The following is a 15,288-nucleotide window of genomic DNA, read 5'->3' as shown; positions in this document are numbered from 1 at the left end:
TTTAAAACTGATTCCCTTTTTCTCTGTAATAATAAAACAGTACCTTGTAATTGATCCCAACTAAGATATAAATAATCCTTATTGGATGCAAAAACAATCCTATTGGGTTTAATTAATGCTGTATTTATTTTTTAGTAAACTTAAGGTATGGAGATCCAAATTACGGAAAGAACCCTTATCCGGAATACCCTTGGTCCTGAGCATTCTGGATAATGGGTCCTATACCTGTACTAAAAAAATTATATTTTTATTTAAATGATTTATTTACATGAAGCAGGGTTTTACAAATGAGCTAGTTATAATATATTTTTTATAGAGACCTACAATGTTCAGGGGGATTTCTGTCTGGCCACTGTCCAGACAGAACATGGCACTTCTGTTACACATTCTATAGCAAGGTTCAACTGCAAATATCATTAAATGAAAAAATGTAATATATTAGATGAATTACAAATAATGTAAATTGTAAAATGCTCAAATAGTTTTGTGAAGGACATATATCCCACTGGCAAGCGGCTACTGGATAAAAGTGCTATTTGGCTCCTTGGCTCCTTTCTTCAGAGCAGTGGTTATCAAATGTTTTCAGCTTAAAGCCCCACTTAAAAGCCTAACCCTTGGCCAGGGCCCTCTTTAGGGCTCTGGCACACGGGGAGATTAGTCGCCCACGACAAAACTCCCTGTTCGCGGGCGGCTAATCTCCCCGAGTTGCCGCCAGTTGCCATCCCACTGGCGACAATGTAAGTCGCCGGTGGGATGGCACACGCGGCAGTGCGATTTCGGGAAATCGCCGAAGTTGCCTCGCGAGGCTTTTTCGCCAATTTCCCGAAATCGCCCCGCCGCGTGTGCCATCCCACCGGCGACTTACATTGTCACCAGTGGGATGGCAACTGGCGGCAACTCGGGGAAATTAGTCGCCCGCGAACAGGGAGTTTTGTTGCGGGCAACTAATCTCCCCGTGTGCCAGAGCCCTTAAAGATGCAGCCTTTTCTCAGAGACATTTAGTTTATGAAAAAACCCTTCAAGAATATCTGGAAATACAAATACCAAATCCACTGAGCAAAATGCAATTTTCTGTTCTGCCCTATTGAGCTTACAAAACATGTTGCTTGATTAAAGAAAGCTTGGTTATTACTTCTAATGATCTACTACCAAATAAAAACAAATGGCATGCCTGTTCTTGTTATTATATAAAGTACTCTGTGTATCCTGGTAATATAATGCGGAATAAAAGATAAATAGTGAGGGGGCGGAACAGAAATGTAAGTAATATAAAATAAGGAAGCCTGACACAATTGATCCTTTTGTGGTTGCTAGGGTAAGTTATCCAGATAAAAGGGTGGAAACCATAAAAAAGGACTAACCAGAGTAGGCCTAGATATAACATACTTAAAATGTGTATTTTAATGGAATATACTTAGCCTTTTAAAGCATAGCATGAACTGGTTATAATGGACCTGCCAAAAGACATCTACAAAATAATTACAGGGTATGGGGCATTGCAGTCATGACAGGCTGGGCAGTAATAAATAGAAGTAATATGACAATCTTAGACATTTTGTAATCTATCACTGCTTACAGAAACAAAAGATTGATTGTTAAATGTAAAGTTTAAATCACTTACTTTGTAACAACTTCTGAGTCTATTTCCTCAATCTGAGACACAGTGTTAACCACACACTGAAAAGAAAGGATACAAAAGAGAAGTACTATTAAGGCAAAATCTCTCTATATGAAACCCAAGAGGGCTAACAGGCAAACTATGAAGTTACCTCACAATTAAATATTAAACAGATCATTCCACTGTATTGCCTATATTTAACTGTTGGTTTATATTAGACAGCAATACATTTTTCACACAGACAGCTATGTGAACATCATTTTGATACCTGCTTGATGATATTTTTTGCTGTTGCCATCATTTCGTCTGAGTAAATCTCAAAGAAATCCAGTTTTCGCTGCTTTAACATCCCAAATACGAGAGAGACCAGTCTTTCCTGTTGAAAACAGGTACAACAATGAATTATAGGAATGAAATGCTACATTAAAAATAGTTTGTATACAAAGGAAATTTTTAGATTGTAAAATATTCCAGCAACCAAATTATAGATGCAGAATCTGTAAAATCTCGGTTAAAGCTGATGAGTTTGCTCAAAACCTAAAGAATGATAAGGTTATGCAATAAAATCTTTGCTTGTCAGCTTATAAGTATCTTTCTCCAGGTACAAAAATATGGCATAGAAACAACTCTGGGTAGTTATTTACCTCTTCCACTACATGACTGTCTTCTTCTAAAGGTCTGTTTAAATCGCTGCGAGCATACGAAGTAAATTCAGAGATGATCATTTTATCAATGAGTTTTTCCATTTCGCAAAGTTGTGAGCTGAGATGTCTAAAAAAAAAAATATATGATTTAGTGTGACTAGACCCTGCAAATGGAGCTGAGGTCATAATAAATGAATATTAAATTGAAACCAGCTACTATGTTTTGCCTCTAATAAGGATGAATTAAATCTTAGTTGGGTTAAAGTACGAGATACTGTTATTATTACAGAGAAAAATTAGAATTATTTCCTTATAATGGAGTCTATAGGAGATGGCCTTTCTTTCTTTCTGGATATCGTGTTTCTGGATAATGGACCCCATACCTGTATATAAAAGAGTCTCAAATCTAATCAAAGGGCTGCTTTAATATGAAAAGCCATAATAACATGGGACTTCCAATATCCCTATTACACCAGAAGACAGAAAGTAGCACTCTACATCTAGCACCAATATATCTAGCGCCTTGTTGTTTTTGCCTGTTCTTTTTGATGTTGTTATCTTCCCTATATTATTCCAGGTTTTATAGCAGTAGTGTGCAAAGGGAAAAATCTCAGCAGATGACAAATATCTAATACTTTTATGAATATCTTTATAAAGTACACTTTACACAACAGGGTGAAAGGACTAGATTCCTGCAAAGAGATGCAACAATCAGGTTCTAATCTTGCAGGACTATTATATTTCCCTATTATTTTTCCTTTTATTTTTCTACTATTATGTTTCCTAGTGCAGTTGCCCCAGGAATATGGAAAAGCAGATAGGCAGTCAACTACATGGAAAAAGATGATTAGCAATACCATAGCATACATCACTCATTTGTCACTATCACTACAAACACAGGAGTTGGAACCAATAAGAAGAACGGGTAGAAATGCGGTTTTACTGAAGGACATTGAAGGACACTGAAGGACATTGCCACACCCACTATTTTCAGCACTATCGCCATTTTGTTCTACTTAAACAATGTTCACTCCTGAATTGAGATTTGCCTAGTGTTTATGTAACAATAAGAAATATGAAAATATTTTATTTATTTATTTCCTTAATATATTGCCCCATAGCATATGTAACTGTTACCTAGCAACTTACCGAAAACTGTGAATACCCTGTAACTCCTGCTGCAAGACCTCTTGTGTCGTTGCTATTAAGTCCAAAGCTCCTACATACTCAGAGGTTGATAATAGAAGCTGTACAGTAGGCTGAGTTTGATGCACTGTTGCCATTAACTTGAGCTTATTGTATATTTTAATGCAGTTGTTCCTGGTCAGTGCTTGCCGTAAGATCCGCAGAGATCCCTCACACATGACTCTGTCTATCTGAGAGATCTTGTCTCGCAGCATTTTAACAGCCTGGGAAGTCTTCCTGAGGTAGTCCTGCAGCTCATGTTGAGAGGTCATAGCATGGAAAAATGCTTCAGAGCGCAAGGAGATTTGGTGAGCGATGTTAACCTCAACAATATCCAAATAGTGGCTTAGCTTCAAGGAGAGAAAATATACATTACAAAACTGATAATGTACAGTATCGTATTAATAAATAAGGTAACATTTAGTAAAAACTCAAGAATGAAAAATATAGCCTACGACTGGTATGCACACAATAAATGCATAAATACAAGTATAATAACAGTATACTTGTATTTTTTAAAAATAGAAACAAACACCAGTTTGCACCAAATGTCTAGTGCAATGTGGCTAAATACAATTATATTGCTCTGATCCTCACAAAGCTATAGGTGGAAACATTGCACTACAGTACTAATTGAAAGTTTACTGTATTGTAATGTATCTGTCCTTTAAAACACCTACCTATTACTGCACATGCTCTCACAGACCCATATCTCCCCACCCCCACAGCCCTCTCCTGCCTTCACCCACAATGTCTAATCCATTAATTTGTGCCCTTGCAAGTATGAAGTAAAGCATGATAAAGCAATGTGGAGAAAATTAAATGAAAAAAAAATAATGAAATACATTTTGCTGGGGGCCTAGGAAAGTCAAGTTACCCCACTGATTTTCAGTCTATCCTTACCATATTTGAGCATATACAGTACCTTTTCTTGAAGTAATTTCGAGGATGCTGCATCTCTGCTTCCTTTCCCTCCGGCACTGCTAAAATGAGACCATGGCAAAACAGCATTAAATGTTAAGGAGTCCTCCAAGGCAAAGTCTGGCTTCATAAAGATCTGCAAAAAGAAAACGATGGGAAAACTTACTAAACAGACTTGTACTGCATATTTACACAAATTGACGGCAGATAATATTGTTAGATCATTTACAGGCAGATCTCCACAAAACTGTTGTGTGCAGGTGAATTCCCCTTTTGCCAATGAACATGCATACAGAACAGAAGGGGGCTAAATCTGTTGAGTTTTTTTGTCCACCAGCAGAGAAAAAGCGACACTTGCCTAAAGCTGGCCATACACGCACCGATAATATTGTACGAAACCTCGTTTTGTATGATATTCGGTGTGTGTATGGCAAGTCGACCGATATTGCAGGAAGCTGCTGATATCGGTCGACTCGCCGATCGGGCAGGTTAAAAGATTTTGATCGGGCACCATAGAAGGCACTTGAGCAAAATCTGCCGTCAGGGCTGAATCGGCAGAAGGAGGTAGAAATCCTATTGTTTCTACCTCCTTATCTGCCGTTTCAGCCCTGAACGTTAGTGGCGGATTTAACGATCTTTCGTGCGACCGATTTGATCACAAATCACCACGTGTGTGGCCACCTTAAGAGTTCAGCAGACACAGAGGTTCTGTTGTTTTTCATAACTTATTAACTCAAATAGAGTTGGCACTTTTTTTCAGTAATTTACTCACTAAAGTGAAAAATCAAGTGATGAACCAAATTTATATTTATTGAAATAAATAGATATATTACACCAAATTACAATCAATTAAATACAATAATCTATCTAGTGAATAAAAAATATATAAAAATACAAAGTAATCAATTATATTTTATATACAGGAGAGAAACACATTAGGTAGAAATTCATTGATTACAAAAAAGGACAGAAATTACCTACAGGTAATATACCCTAGATTGCCTATCTACTAGAATTCATTTAATCAATATGGATCAGAATAGTTAGATTAGAAAGAGAATTCATTCGGCAGACTCATATTAAAAACAGAGAGAATCAGTATATACAGTTATGAATCACTCACTGCTCCCCTATTGGAAAACCTAAAAGATTGGGAACTAAAGACGCCACAGAGTAACTAATTAAATGTTAAATCCCATTATCAGATACATTGTTAAGCCCCTAGTAATAAAAATACAATAAATAAACAGAGTAACTGCACTCAATATGATGATTAGAGCAAAAAGGCCTCTATTTCCCTTCTCACTTAATGTCAGAATCCAAACTACAGATGAGTATAAAGGACGCTACTTATTTGTCCCCATGTATCGCCTATAATTATTAAACAGTAGCAGACATAACTAACAGAGGATTAGCCCCATACAGGCTTAGAAAACATACACAGACCTCCCTTGTCCCGGCCGGGAACTTACTTGGGATAAAGTTTTTCATAACTTAAGCATGAGAAGGCCTGTGCCTAAAGACAAATCATACTGGGGCCTTGCTTGCTATGTTGTGACCATTACTAACACTGTTGCACCAGTGAGTATCTAAGCTATAGTCAGTTGCATTCAGCAAGCCAGAAGGGTGGGCCCCTAATGCAGCCATTTGTATTTAATGAAAATAAAAAAATGCATTTTCACAAACTAATTTCAAAATCCCCATTTTTAGTAATATTTACCTTAGGTACTTGTTCCAGATCTGCTCTCGATTTGAGAACTGAAACAATAAATACAACAATATTTTTAGATACCAGTGGCACAAATTCACAGTAAACATTAAAACTTAATGAGCTAGTGCCACACTGTTGCTTTGGTTATTCATCCTTTTAAACTTTTAGGGCCAAGCAGTAATTTTATAGAAGGATAAAACTGGTTTTCTTTGTTCCCTAAGCAGATGAAGCAGTCTTTAATTTCATTGCCTGGCTACCAGCACTCACCATTAAGTAAACAGAAGAAAACAGTGTGCCAGTGCATGCCAGATGTCAGAATGAGTGTGCTTCAGTATCACACTGGTACTCCAAGGGCCCAAACCCTTGATTATCTACTGCTCACTTTTGTAACAATTAGCAGACAATGCTAAATGTCACGGGTGTTATATAGGCCTGTGATCGAAATAAGAAAGAACAGATGGGGAACAGTGTATTGCCGGGACCCGAAGAGCTTGGGCCCACCTGTAGATCCACTGGTATTCTGGCAGGCCAGTCCGACCTTGGGGTGTTTCATCAAGGCACCAGTACAAAGACTATACATTGTAGAGCAGTCTTGATAAAGACATAATGAAACTACAGCAGCACTTAAAGTGGTGATATCAGTAGCTTTGCAACTTAGGCATTACATAGTACCACAGGTTGGGCACAAAAGCTCAGAATTGTGCTTAAGAAACACTGACTGCCATGTTGCAAAACTTATCTCCATTTTTATTAACATACCCATTATTTCTATGCTGTACTAGTAATGGCATTTTGGGTCTCTTTTTTTTTTTTTTTATTGCATTGTGTTTGCTTCAAGTTGTGTGGTATTCTCAGCAAAGTCATTTTTATTAGCTTAATGTGTGAAAATTGCATTCCTATTTGCATTTATACACATGAATAGGATTTGCCTTTTCTGCAGCCTGAGCAGAAAAAGTTTACATAAACCACAGCAACCGCAACGTAACTTTGAGACCACAAGTAATTCATCATGAAGCATGCCTGTGTCAAGGCAGTTCCCACCAATACCTATGCGAGCAGGCATGCAAGTTAGAAATAGTGTGTCCACTACACACCCCCTATTGATACAACTGTTATATATTTTCACATAAAGCATTAACTATATTAATGCTGAAATACATAAGGGGTAAAAGGAAGCATTTTAACAGTAGGTGTTAACTTTGCTCCAGTTCTAGTTACTCATCATCTGACATTTCTGAAAGCCAGACCACATTATTTGCCCAATATTCAGCCACAGTTATCAGTTTCTGTGGTTTTATAAACTGGTACACATTTTGTGTGTATTGTACATACAGTTGCAAGAAAAAGTATGTGAACCCTTTGGAATTATATGGATTTCTGCACAAATTGGTCATAAAATGTGATCTGATCTTCATCAGTTCATTTGTGTGTTTTTTATAGGGCAGCTGTAACCAACACCTCCAATCTCATTTCATTGATTGGACTCCAGTTGGCTGACACCTCACTCCAATTAGCTCTTGGAGATGCCATTAGTCTAGGGGTTCACATACTTTTTCCACCTGCACTGTGAATGTTTATATGGTGTGTTCAATAAAAACATGGAAACATTGAATAATTTGTGTGGTATTAGTTTAAGCAGACTGTGATTGTCTATTGTTGTGACTTCAGATCAGATCAGATCACATTTTATGACCAATTTGTGCAGAAATCCATATAATGCCAAAGGATTCACATACTTTTTCTTGCAACTGTAAGTAAAGGTTTCAGAATTTAAAAAAAATATATTTTTACAGAGAAAAACAGGCTGTACCATTAAATGTAAAGCTTAACGTTATACTATCATTTTATAAGAATATATTTTACTTAAAATAACCAGTTTGCTATGTGCATATATATATATAAGTTTGAGAACAGATGCAACATACCATGAGAATAGGCTGGTCTGTCAAAGTCCACCTTTAGTGGGCAAACACTCTTACATTTTTCATGATTTTTTTCTCTCTATAAAAAAATAAACAATGTAAAATTATACCATGCATAATTGTTAATGCAAAAATAGAAATTAATCATGGTTTCTCATTCATTACACAACCCCTCCATAGGCTAACAGAGACTTTAAACCCCTTCCTTACCTTGTCAATTCTGAAGTGATGGATTCTGGACACAAGAACATGTATATTTCTGGATGTCCAGATAGTGTTTATTTACCTTTTCTTTATTTGCCCAACTGAATGAGCTCAAAATCCATTCTTTAATTTCAAAACTGTTATAAAACAAAGTGTAAGGCAGTGATTCCCAACCAGTGGCTCAGGGGCAACATGCTGCTCACCCAACCCCTTGAATGTTGCTCTCAGTGTCCCCAAACCAGCGAGTTATTTTGAAATTCCTGACTTGGTGGCAAGTTTTGGTTGAATAAAAACAAGATTTCCTACCAAATAAAGCCCCCTGTAAGCTGATAGTGTGCATAGAGGCTGCCTAATAGCCAATCTTAACCCTTATTTGGCACCTCCATGAACTGTTATGAAGCTTGTGTTGCGCTCCAAGTCTTTTTACACTTGACTGTGGCTCACGAGTAAGAAAGGTTGGGGACCCCTGTTGAAAGGCATAATGAGAATCTGAATGAGTATGTGGCCCAGCTGAGATCATGATTTAATATTATTATTCTGCATTTATCTAAGAGTTATTTATGCAGTGTTTCACAGAGTCACATTCAAATCAATCCCAGCTCCACTGGATCTCACATTGTAATTTCTCTTTCACATGACCACAACAAACTCTTGGGTCAAATACCATTAGATGCCAGTCAACCTGTCTGTATATTTTTGAAGTGTGAGGAAACTTTAAGGAAACTGAAAATGTGGAGAAAACTATGCCAGGACTGGAAATGAACTCAGAATCTGAGCTTTTTTCCCCTAAACTTACAAACTACTCTTTGAAAGGGTATAATGAAAGAATGCAATGTAAGGCTAGTGCCACACAGGGCTGATTTTCGGCCTGCAGATAAACACAAAATCTGCCCCTACGCTTGAAAAGGCACCAGGGCTAAAGCAATGGCTCCGGGTGCAGCCACAACTATAAGGGTTGTGACACATGGGGAGATTAGTCGTGCCACAACAAATCTCCCTTGTTGCGGGCGACTTATCTCCCCAAATTGCCATCCCACCGGCTGGAATGTAAATCACCAGAGGGATGGCATATGCGGCAGCACGATTTGCCGAAGTTTCCTTCCAGCAACTTACACTGATGGTTTGCTGCGAATATGATAGAAACTGTTCCTTAGTAATTGCTGGGAGGTAGGGTGATGGTAGGACTTCACTTTCCACAAAGTCTTGCCCCCATGTTTTTGTGAAAAAGTCTGATTCCCGTTTTGCAAGGCGGGGGTCATTTAATGCTGCCGGAAGGTTTACTTTAGAATTATAAATTGTCCATTTGTGCTGATCTGCAACTACAGATGGTTCATCACGCAAACTCTTAGTATCACCTATAAAAAGAAACAAAACTCAGGTTAATAGGACTCAAGAGCCTACCCATTCTATTAAATTAGCCGGGGGACATATTTTGAGTTTGCCCTACTTACACAAAAATGTAAAGATAAAACAACTAAAATTACCTTGTATTTGTCCCAAACAAGAATTGTTTAAAATCTCAAGCACTGGGCTATGGTGCAGGTTTTCAGCCAAGAATCATTTCACAGATGCCAGTATTTGATTCTTTTTAACAATCCTCAATGGGTTAATTAAGGGCAGTTTTGTGCTTATTTGACACTGTGTACTTACCCATAGATACATACAGGTCTGGACTGGGATTCAAAATAGAGCCTGGCATTTCAAGTACACAGAGGCCCAAGCATCACCAGCCCAATAAATAGTCACTGTCTATGGCATCTTATAGCAGCCCCTCTTCCATTAAGCTGTTATTTCGCAAGCACAATGCCTCAGTGTTACCAGAAATAACAGTTTAATCTATTCATGCATTTCTCTGTCCATAGTCTCATAATACAACTGAACAAACATTATCTAAAGATGTTTACCTAGTTAAAACAAATGCACTGTAGTTACAACTATAAAAGTTTGTACATGATAACTAGGTTGCATAGGCCTGCTGTGCCACAGACAGAAGACCCTTGCCATTACTTACTGCACAAGAGGTGCACTGGTAAGTACTGTATGTGTGGGGAAATACTAAGGGAGTGGCACAGTTGCCCTATGCCCTAATGCAAAGCCATACATCGTGGTTTTGGGTGCCCTTTAACACACTATGTTATCAACACTCACCTGTAGGCTCCTTGGGGCAGACATCAGGCAGTGATCGCACCATTCCCACTTGCTGAGCAGGCTGAAGACCCTTTTTGTAAAAAGCTTTGTTGCTGTTCGAGTGAGGCACTAGTGAAGAGCTGTGGCTGGAGGCCATTGCATACATTTAAGAAAAGTGCTGAAACAAGCAGAAGTTACACTGTAATATTGATCACACTTTGTTCTATACATTAACATTTATTTACTAAATATTTTGAAATGTGTAATTTTATAAATGCACCAGCCCTTAGTCTCAAAGCTTTATTTAAATACACATGCACGTGCACACCTCATTATATATATTGAACCTGTATGGGGCTATCTGGGCCTTTCTGTATTCTCTCACTCTCGCTACTCTTGAATAGGGGTGCTCTCTCTGTGGTCCATGCAGGACTATTGCAGTAAAGCACTGCATATATCGGTGGAGCCACAGATGTACACAGTAAATATATGAATACAAATACAATACAAATGTTGCCTGACATTAGTCTCTTTATAAATAGCATTTTCATAAAGTAACGTTTAGTCTGCTAACCATGTGGTTTCCCCTCCTTTTTATAGCTTCTTTCTTATAGTGCACCTTTACTACTTCACAATCTGAAAAGGATTTTAGGATCTCTAAGAAACTAATAATCGTATACTAACATGAGCAACAGAAGTGCATAAAATAGTCACGTGCAAAAAGAAAAAAGTGCATAAAATAGTCACGTGCCAAAGCCACTGACTCACACCATCCTCATACTCCCTCAGGGCAGCTCACAGAGAAACACAATTGTTCTTTTGAATAGTGTGACTTTTACTATAACAATGGGGTTCTCATTTATATTTCCTTTATTTTTATTCCAATTTTAGCCAGAAAAGGCTTAAAGGTGGCCATACACATAAAGATCTGATTTCAGGCCAGATATCAGTCTGGCAGGCCAGTCGTTGTTTCCCCTACACGGGCAGATAAGCTGCCGAATCAGTCCAAGGGACCGATATCGGCAGTTACAATTGGCCCGTGTATGGGAACCTTAAGTATGCACTTTCCAGCCAAAATCTGCACAGTGTGCCCCAGTGACAAGCGGTTGCCATTAAAGTCAAAGGCTTCCTGCATGGGTAGCTCATAGTGAGTAGTGTATCAAGCTTAGCAATGAGGGAAACTGGCCCATTGTGCTTTACTGAAAATTTTTCAAAGCGCCAACAGTTTTGCAGACAAAATTTGCAAACAGAATTGCACCAATCGCATTGGAGTCAACGTGAAGGTGTTGGCAGTTTTACAGCAACTTTTTCCCAGTGCAAAAAAAAAAAAAAAAAAAAAAAAGATTGTTTTCTGCAAAACAAAATGCAAGGAGAAATTACAATAATGCCACTGATGTTTTTTGGCGCAAAAAACATTTTGTTTGTTTTTTCATCTAAACAAAATAATTATAGCTCAGATTCACAAAAATAATTGCTGCTGGCAAAAACGTGAGTTTCATCTTATAACTGTAGTGAAAAAAAACGTTCCTAATAAGAAGTGTGACATCAGCCTTTACTTAACTTTTTAGTATGCTATAGATTTTGTTTGGATGAAAATCATTCAAACATTTCATTTCATCCCACGTCTCCAATTTTTAATTTTATTTGCTAATTTAAAGGGCAAAAAACACCTTTTTAGCATGTAAAAAAGGTGCATAAACATTTTCTTCTGAATTGCATGGCCCACAGACTGGGAGAATCATTCCAACTCTTTCTCACCTTGACTCATGTATTAATATTATATACATATATATTGTATTTATTTATTTTTGGATGTTCGGATATTGTTTATGGACATTTTTTTTACATAAGTCCAACTAAATGAGCACATAACAAAGGGGGCTATATTTTCCCCTTTAACTCAATGTAACCCTAGCGCTATTTGCAACACACTTGAGAAAACTGAAACAAGAAATGATATGTACCATGTGAAACTCTTCAAAAGGAACTGAGAACTTTATGCATCTGTTGATAAATCTGCCACTTGGTGCCAATGTTTATGGTTTATGAATTGCTTTATTATTCTAATTCTTGCCCAGATGCTATTTTAATGTCCAGGTTACTGACTGACGAGCACAACTGTATTGTGTTCAAAATCATATGAATATAAAGCTAAGAAAACTTAAATAATCAAAATCATGTATAATGCAAGGGCCAAACTTTATAATTTTATGGGGTTTTTTCTTTGCTTTCCCTTTAAGGCATTAGTAGCTTTTGTGCAAAAGTCTAAATTGAAAAGGACATGTATACTCTCAGAATGACTACATTCCCTTTCATTATTAATAAGATTTGGTTATGATACATCTACTTATCACAATAAAAGGCACAGTAGCCTCTGAAAGGGACAAGTCTAACCAGTGAGTATTGAGCTTTTTAGATGGCTGTGTAAATGGTGCGATTACTGTAAATTGCAGTACAGGTAAAGGACCCATTATCCAGAATGCTCAGGACCAAGGATATTCTGGATAAGGGGTCTTTCCATAATTTGGATCTCCATACCTTAAGTCTATTAAACAATCAATAAAACATTAATAGGATTGTTTTGCATCCAATAAGGATTATTTATATCTTAGTTGGGATCAAGTACAAGGTACTGTTTTATTATTACAGAGAAAAAGGAAATCAGTTTTAAAATTGTGAATTATTTGATTAAAATGGAGTCTATGGGAGATGGGCTTTCCGTAATTCGGAGCTTTCTAGATAACGGGTTTCCGGATAAGGGATCCCATACCTGTACTTTCGTTTAGAAATTTCAGCACAGGGGCTTTTGAATTATTTTCCTTCTTCTTTAGACTCTTTGTAGCTTTCAAATGGGGGTCACTGACCCCAGCAGCCATAAAACTATTGCTGTTTGAGGTTACAGTTTTATTGCTATTGTTACTTTTTATTACGTATCTTTCAATTCAGACACTCTCCTATTCATCTTCCAGTCTCTCATTGCAACTCTACCATAGCAAGTCAATGGTTGCTAAGATAATTTGGAACATAGCAACCAGATAACAGCTACAATTCCAAACTGGAGAGCTGCTGAACAAATAGCAAAATAATTACAAAAAAAAACCACACAAATAATAAAAACATGAAAATCAATGTCTCAGAATTTCACTCTCTAAATCATACTAAAAGTCAAAGGTGAACAATAGGACCCCCCCACTTACAATAAGGGGAATGGAGAGAAGGAAGTGAGCCGTGTGATGCAGGAGCAGTGCACGTGGCACAAATAAGAGCGGTCACAAGACAGTGTTCTCCTTGCTCTTAGCTGAACGAACCTGAACGGAGTCAAATTCTCATATATCATTAACTCAGGCAGGAGACTGTGCCAGGCTTTTGAAGTGCAAAAAGCATTACAGGCTGTGCAGTTGATATTTTATTTATGTCATGGCCATTCATTTACAAAAGCTTATGGAACAGCCACAGTGAACTCTTAATTCATTCTCCAAAGAAAATATTTTAAATCAGTAATAGTAACCCTATAAGTGAAGTTAAGGAACAAAGGTGGATGAATAATTCTGTGGTTGATCAAAAAGTGGTATCAGTGCAAACTGATCCTCTTATGTCCCTGTAGACAAAAAAGGTGCATAAACATTTTCTTCTGAATTGCATGGCCCACAGACTGGGAGAATCATTTCAACTCTTTCTCACCTTGACTCATGTTTTAATATTATATACATATATATTGTATTTATTTATTTTTGGATGTTCGGATATTTTCATTCCTTTTAATATATATATGTTTTTCCTTCAAATCAAAGAAAAGAATTTAGCTTCAAACTGACGAAAAAGATTTTTTTACATGTGTCCTTATATAGCCATGCAGGCTAAGGAGGAAGAACACACCAGCTTTAATTTGTTTGTTGTTATGTGAATGCAAGTGACAGAGGTATGTAGAGGGGACAGCATGTAAAGCCACTTTATGTAAGCAAGTGAATGTATTTTTCAGGAGTGAGTTCTTTGACACTGGGCTGAGAAACTTGCAATCTGTAAATTGAAGAGCTTCCTATCTCCCCTGCTTACTCATGTGAGGTGTGTTGGACGTCCCATGGGACAGTCAGTCTGATACTTGGCTTGAGCTATACTAACATTAGAATGGTTACACCCATAACTGAATAACACTTTCATAATTTTAATAAATGTGGCCCATAAAGTTTTATTTTGGCATCACCAAGAAAACTCCACCTTACAAAGCATTCAGCTGTCACTAGATGGTGGCAGTAAAGGACCAAAAATTGTGACATTACTGGCACATATTTTACAGACAAATCATGAAGTAATAAATATAAGCTACTGTATTATTAAGTTATGTTTAAAATATTGGCAACACTGTTCCACTTAGAGCTAAAATTGAAAACGGCATCAAACACAGTCAGCACAGCTCCGGGGCTTGCAAACATGGAACCAGCAAAGCCACAGGATTCCAAACAGAGCCAAGGGTAATTCTGCCATACAGAAATAAAAAATCCCCTGATCCTTAGCTAGTTTCTTTTAAGGAACAAGTGGCACACAAAATGTGTGCACTACAAGTGTAGGTTGATTGGAGTGTAGGGGCTGATTATCAGCCTTGTGTGCTTCAGGTTGCAGGTTAAATACTTGATTTTATAGAGAAGTTCATTGTTTTAAACATCAGCCATTTGCTGTGAAAGCTGCCAGATACACATAGATCAGTGCTGTCCAACTTCTGTTGTACCGAGGGCCGGAATTTTTCCGACCTACGTGGTGGAGGGCCGATAATGGAATCCAGTTTTGACCACTCCCCTTTTTGAAATCGCACCCACTTGAAACCACACCCATATTATCACATGACCATACCCATATTAATGGTTGTAGTACAGCAAAAACCTGCCATACTCTGCCTGCCCTACCCTGCCTTTGTGTGTGCCATACTCTGCCTTCCCTACCCTGCCTGTGTGTGCCATACTC

The 15,288-nt window shown here is 37.6% G+C and overlaps 1 protein-coding gene across 2 annotated transcripts in view; it reads right to left on the bottom strand.

The window, feature by feature from the left end:
• The window catches only part of vps54 (VPS54 GARP complex subunit), a 52,117-nt gene that overhangs the window by 20,469 nt on the left and 16,360 nt on the right, over window positions 1-15,288 (bottom strand). For both annotated transcript variants that reach the window (XM_004914708.4, XM_002939319.5), the window contains exons 2-10: window positions 10,354-10,510; window positions 9,319-9,560; window positions 8,005-8,080; window positions 6,089-6,126; window positions 4,373-4,504; window positions 3,412-3,797; window positions 2,263-2,389; window positions 1,887-1,994; window positions 1,622-1,677 (exon numbers count right to left, since the gene is read on the bottom strand). In XM_004914708.4, coding sequence (XP_004914765.1) covers window positions 1,622-1,677; window positions 1,887-1,994; window positions 2,263-2,389; window positions 3,412-3,797; window positions 4,373-4,504; window positions 6,089-6,126; window positions 8,005-8,080; window positions 9,319-9,560; window positions 10,354-10,498 — 1,310 coding nt within the window. In that variant the 5' untranslated portion in view covers window positions 10,499-10,510. The remainder of the gene's footprint in view (window positions 1-1,621; window positions 1,678-1,886; window positions 1,995-2,262; window positions 2,390-3,411; window positions 3,798-4,372; window positions 4,505-6,088; window positions 6,127-8,004; window positions 8,081-9,318; window positions 9,561-10,353; window positions 10,511-15,288) is intronic.

Source organism: Xenopus tropicalis, chromosome 5 (genome assembly GCF_000004195.4).
Source record: "Xenopus tropicalis strain Nigerian chromosome 5, UCB_Xtro_10.0, whole genome shotgun sequence".
In the NCBI taxonomy this organism is placed as follows: Eukaryota; Metazoa; Chordata; class Amphibia; order Anura; family Pipidae; genus Xenopus; species Xenopus tropicalis.
This window is presented reverse-complemented; position numbering and strand designations above follow the sequence as displayed.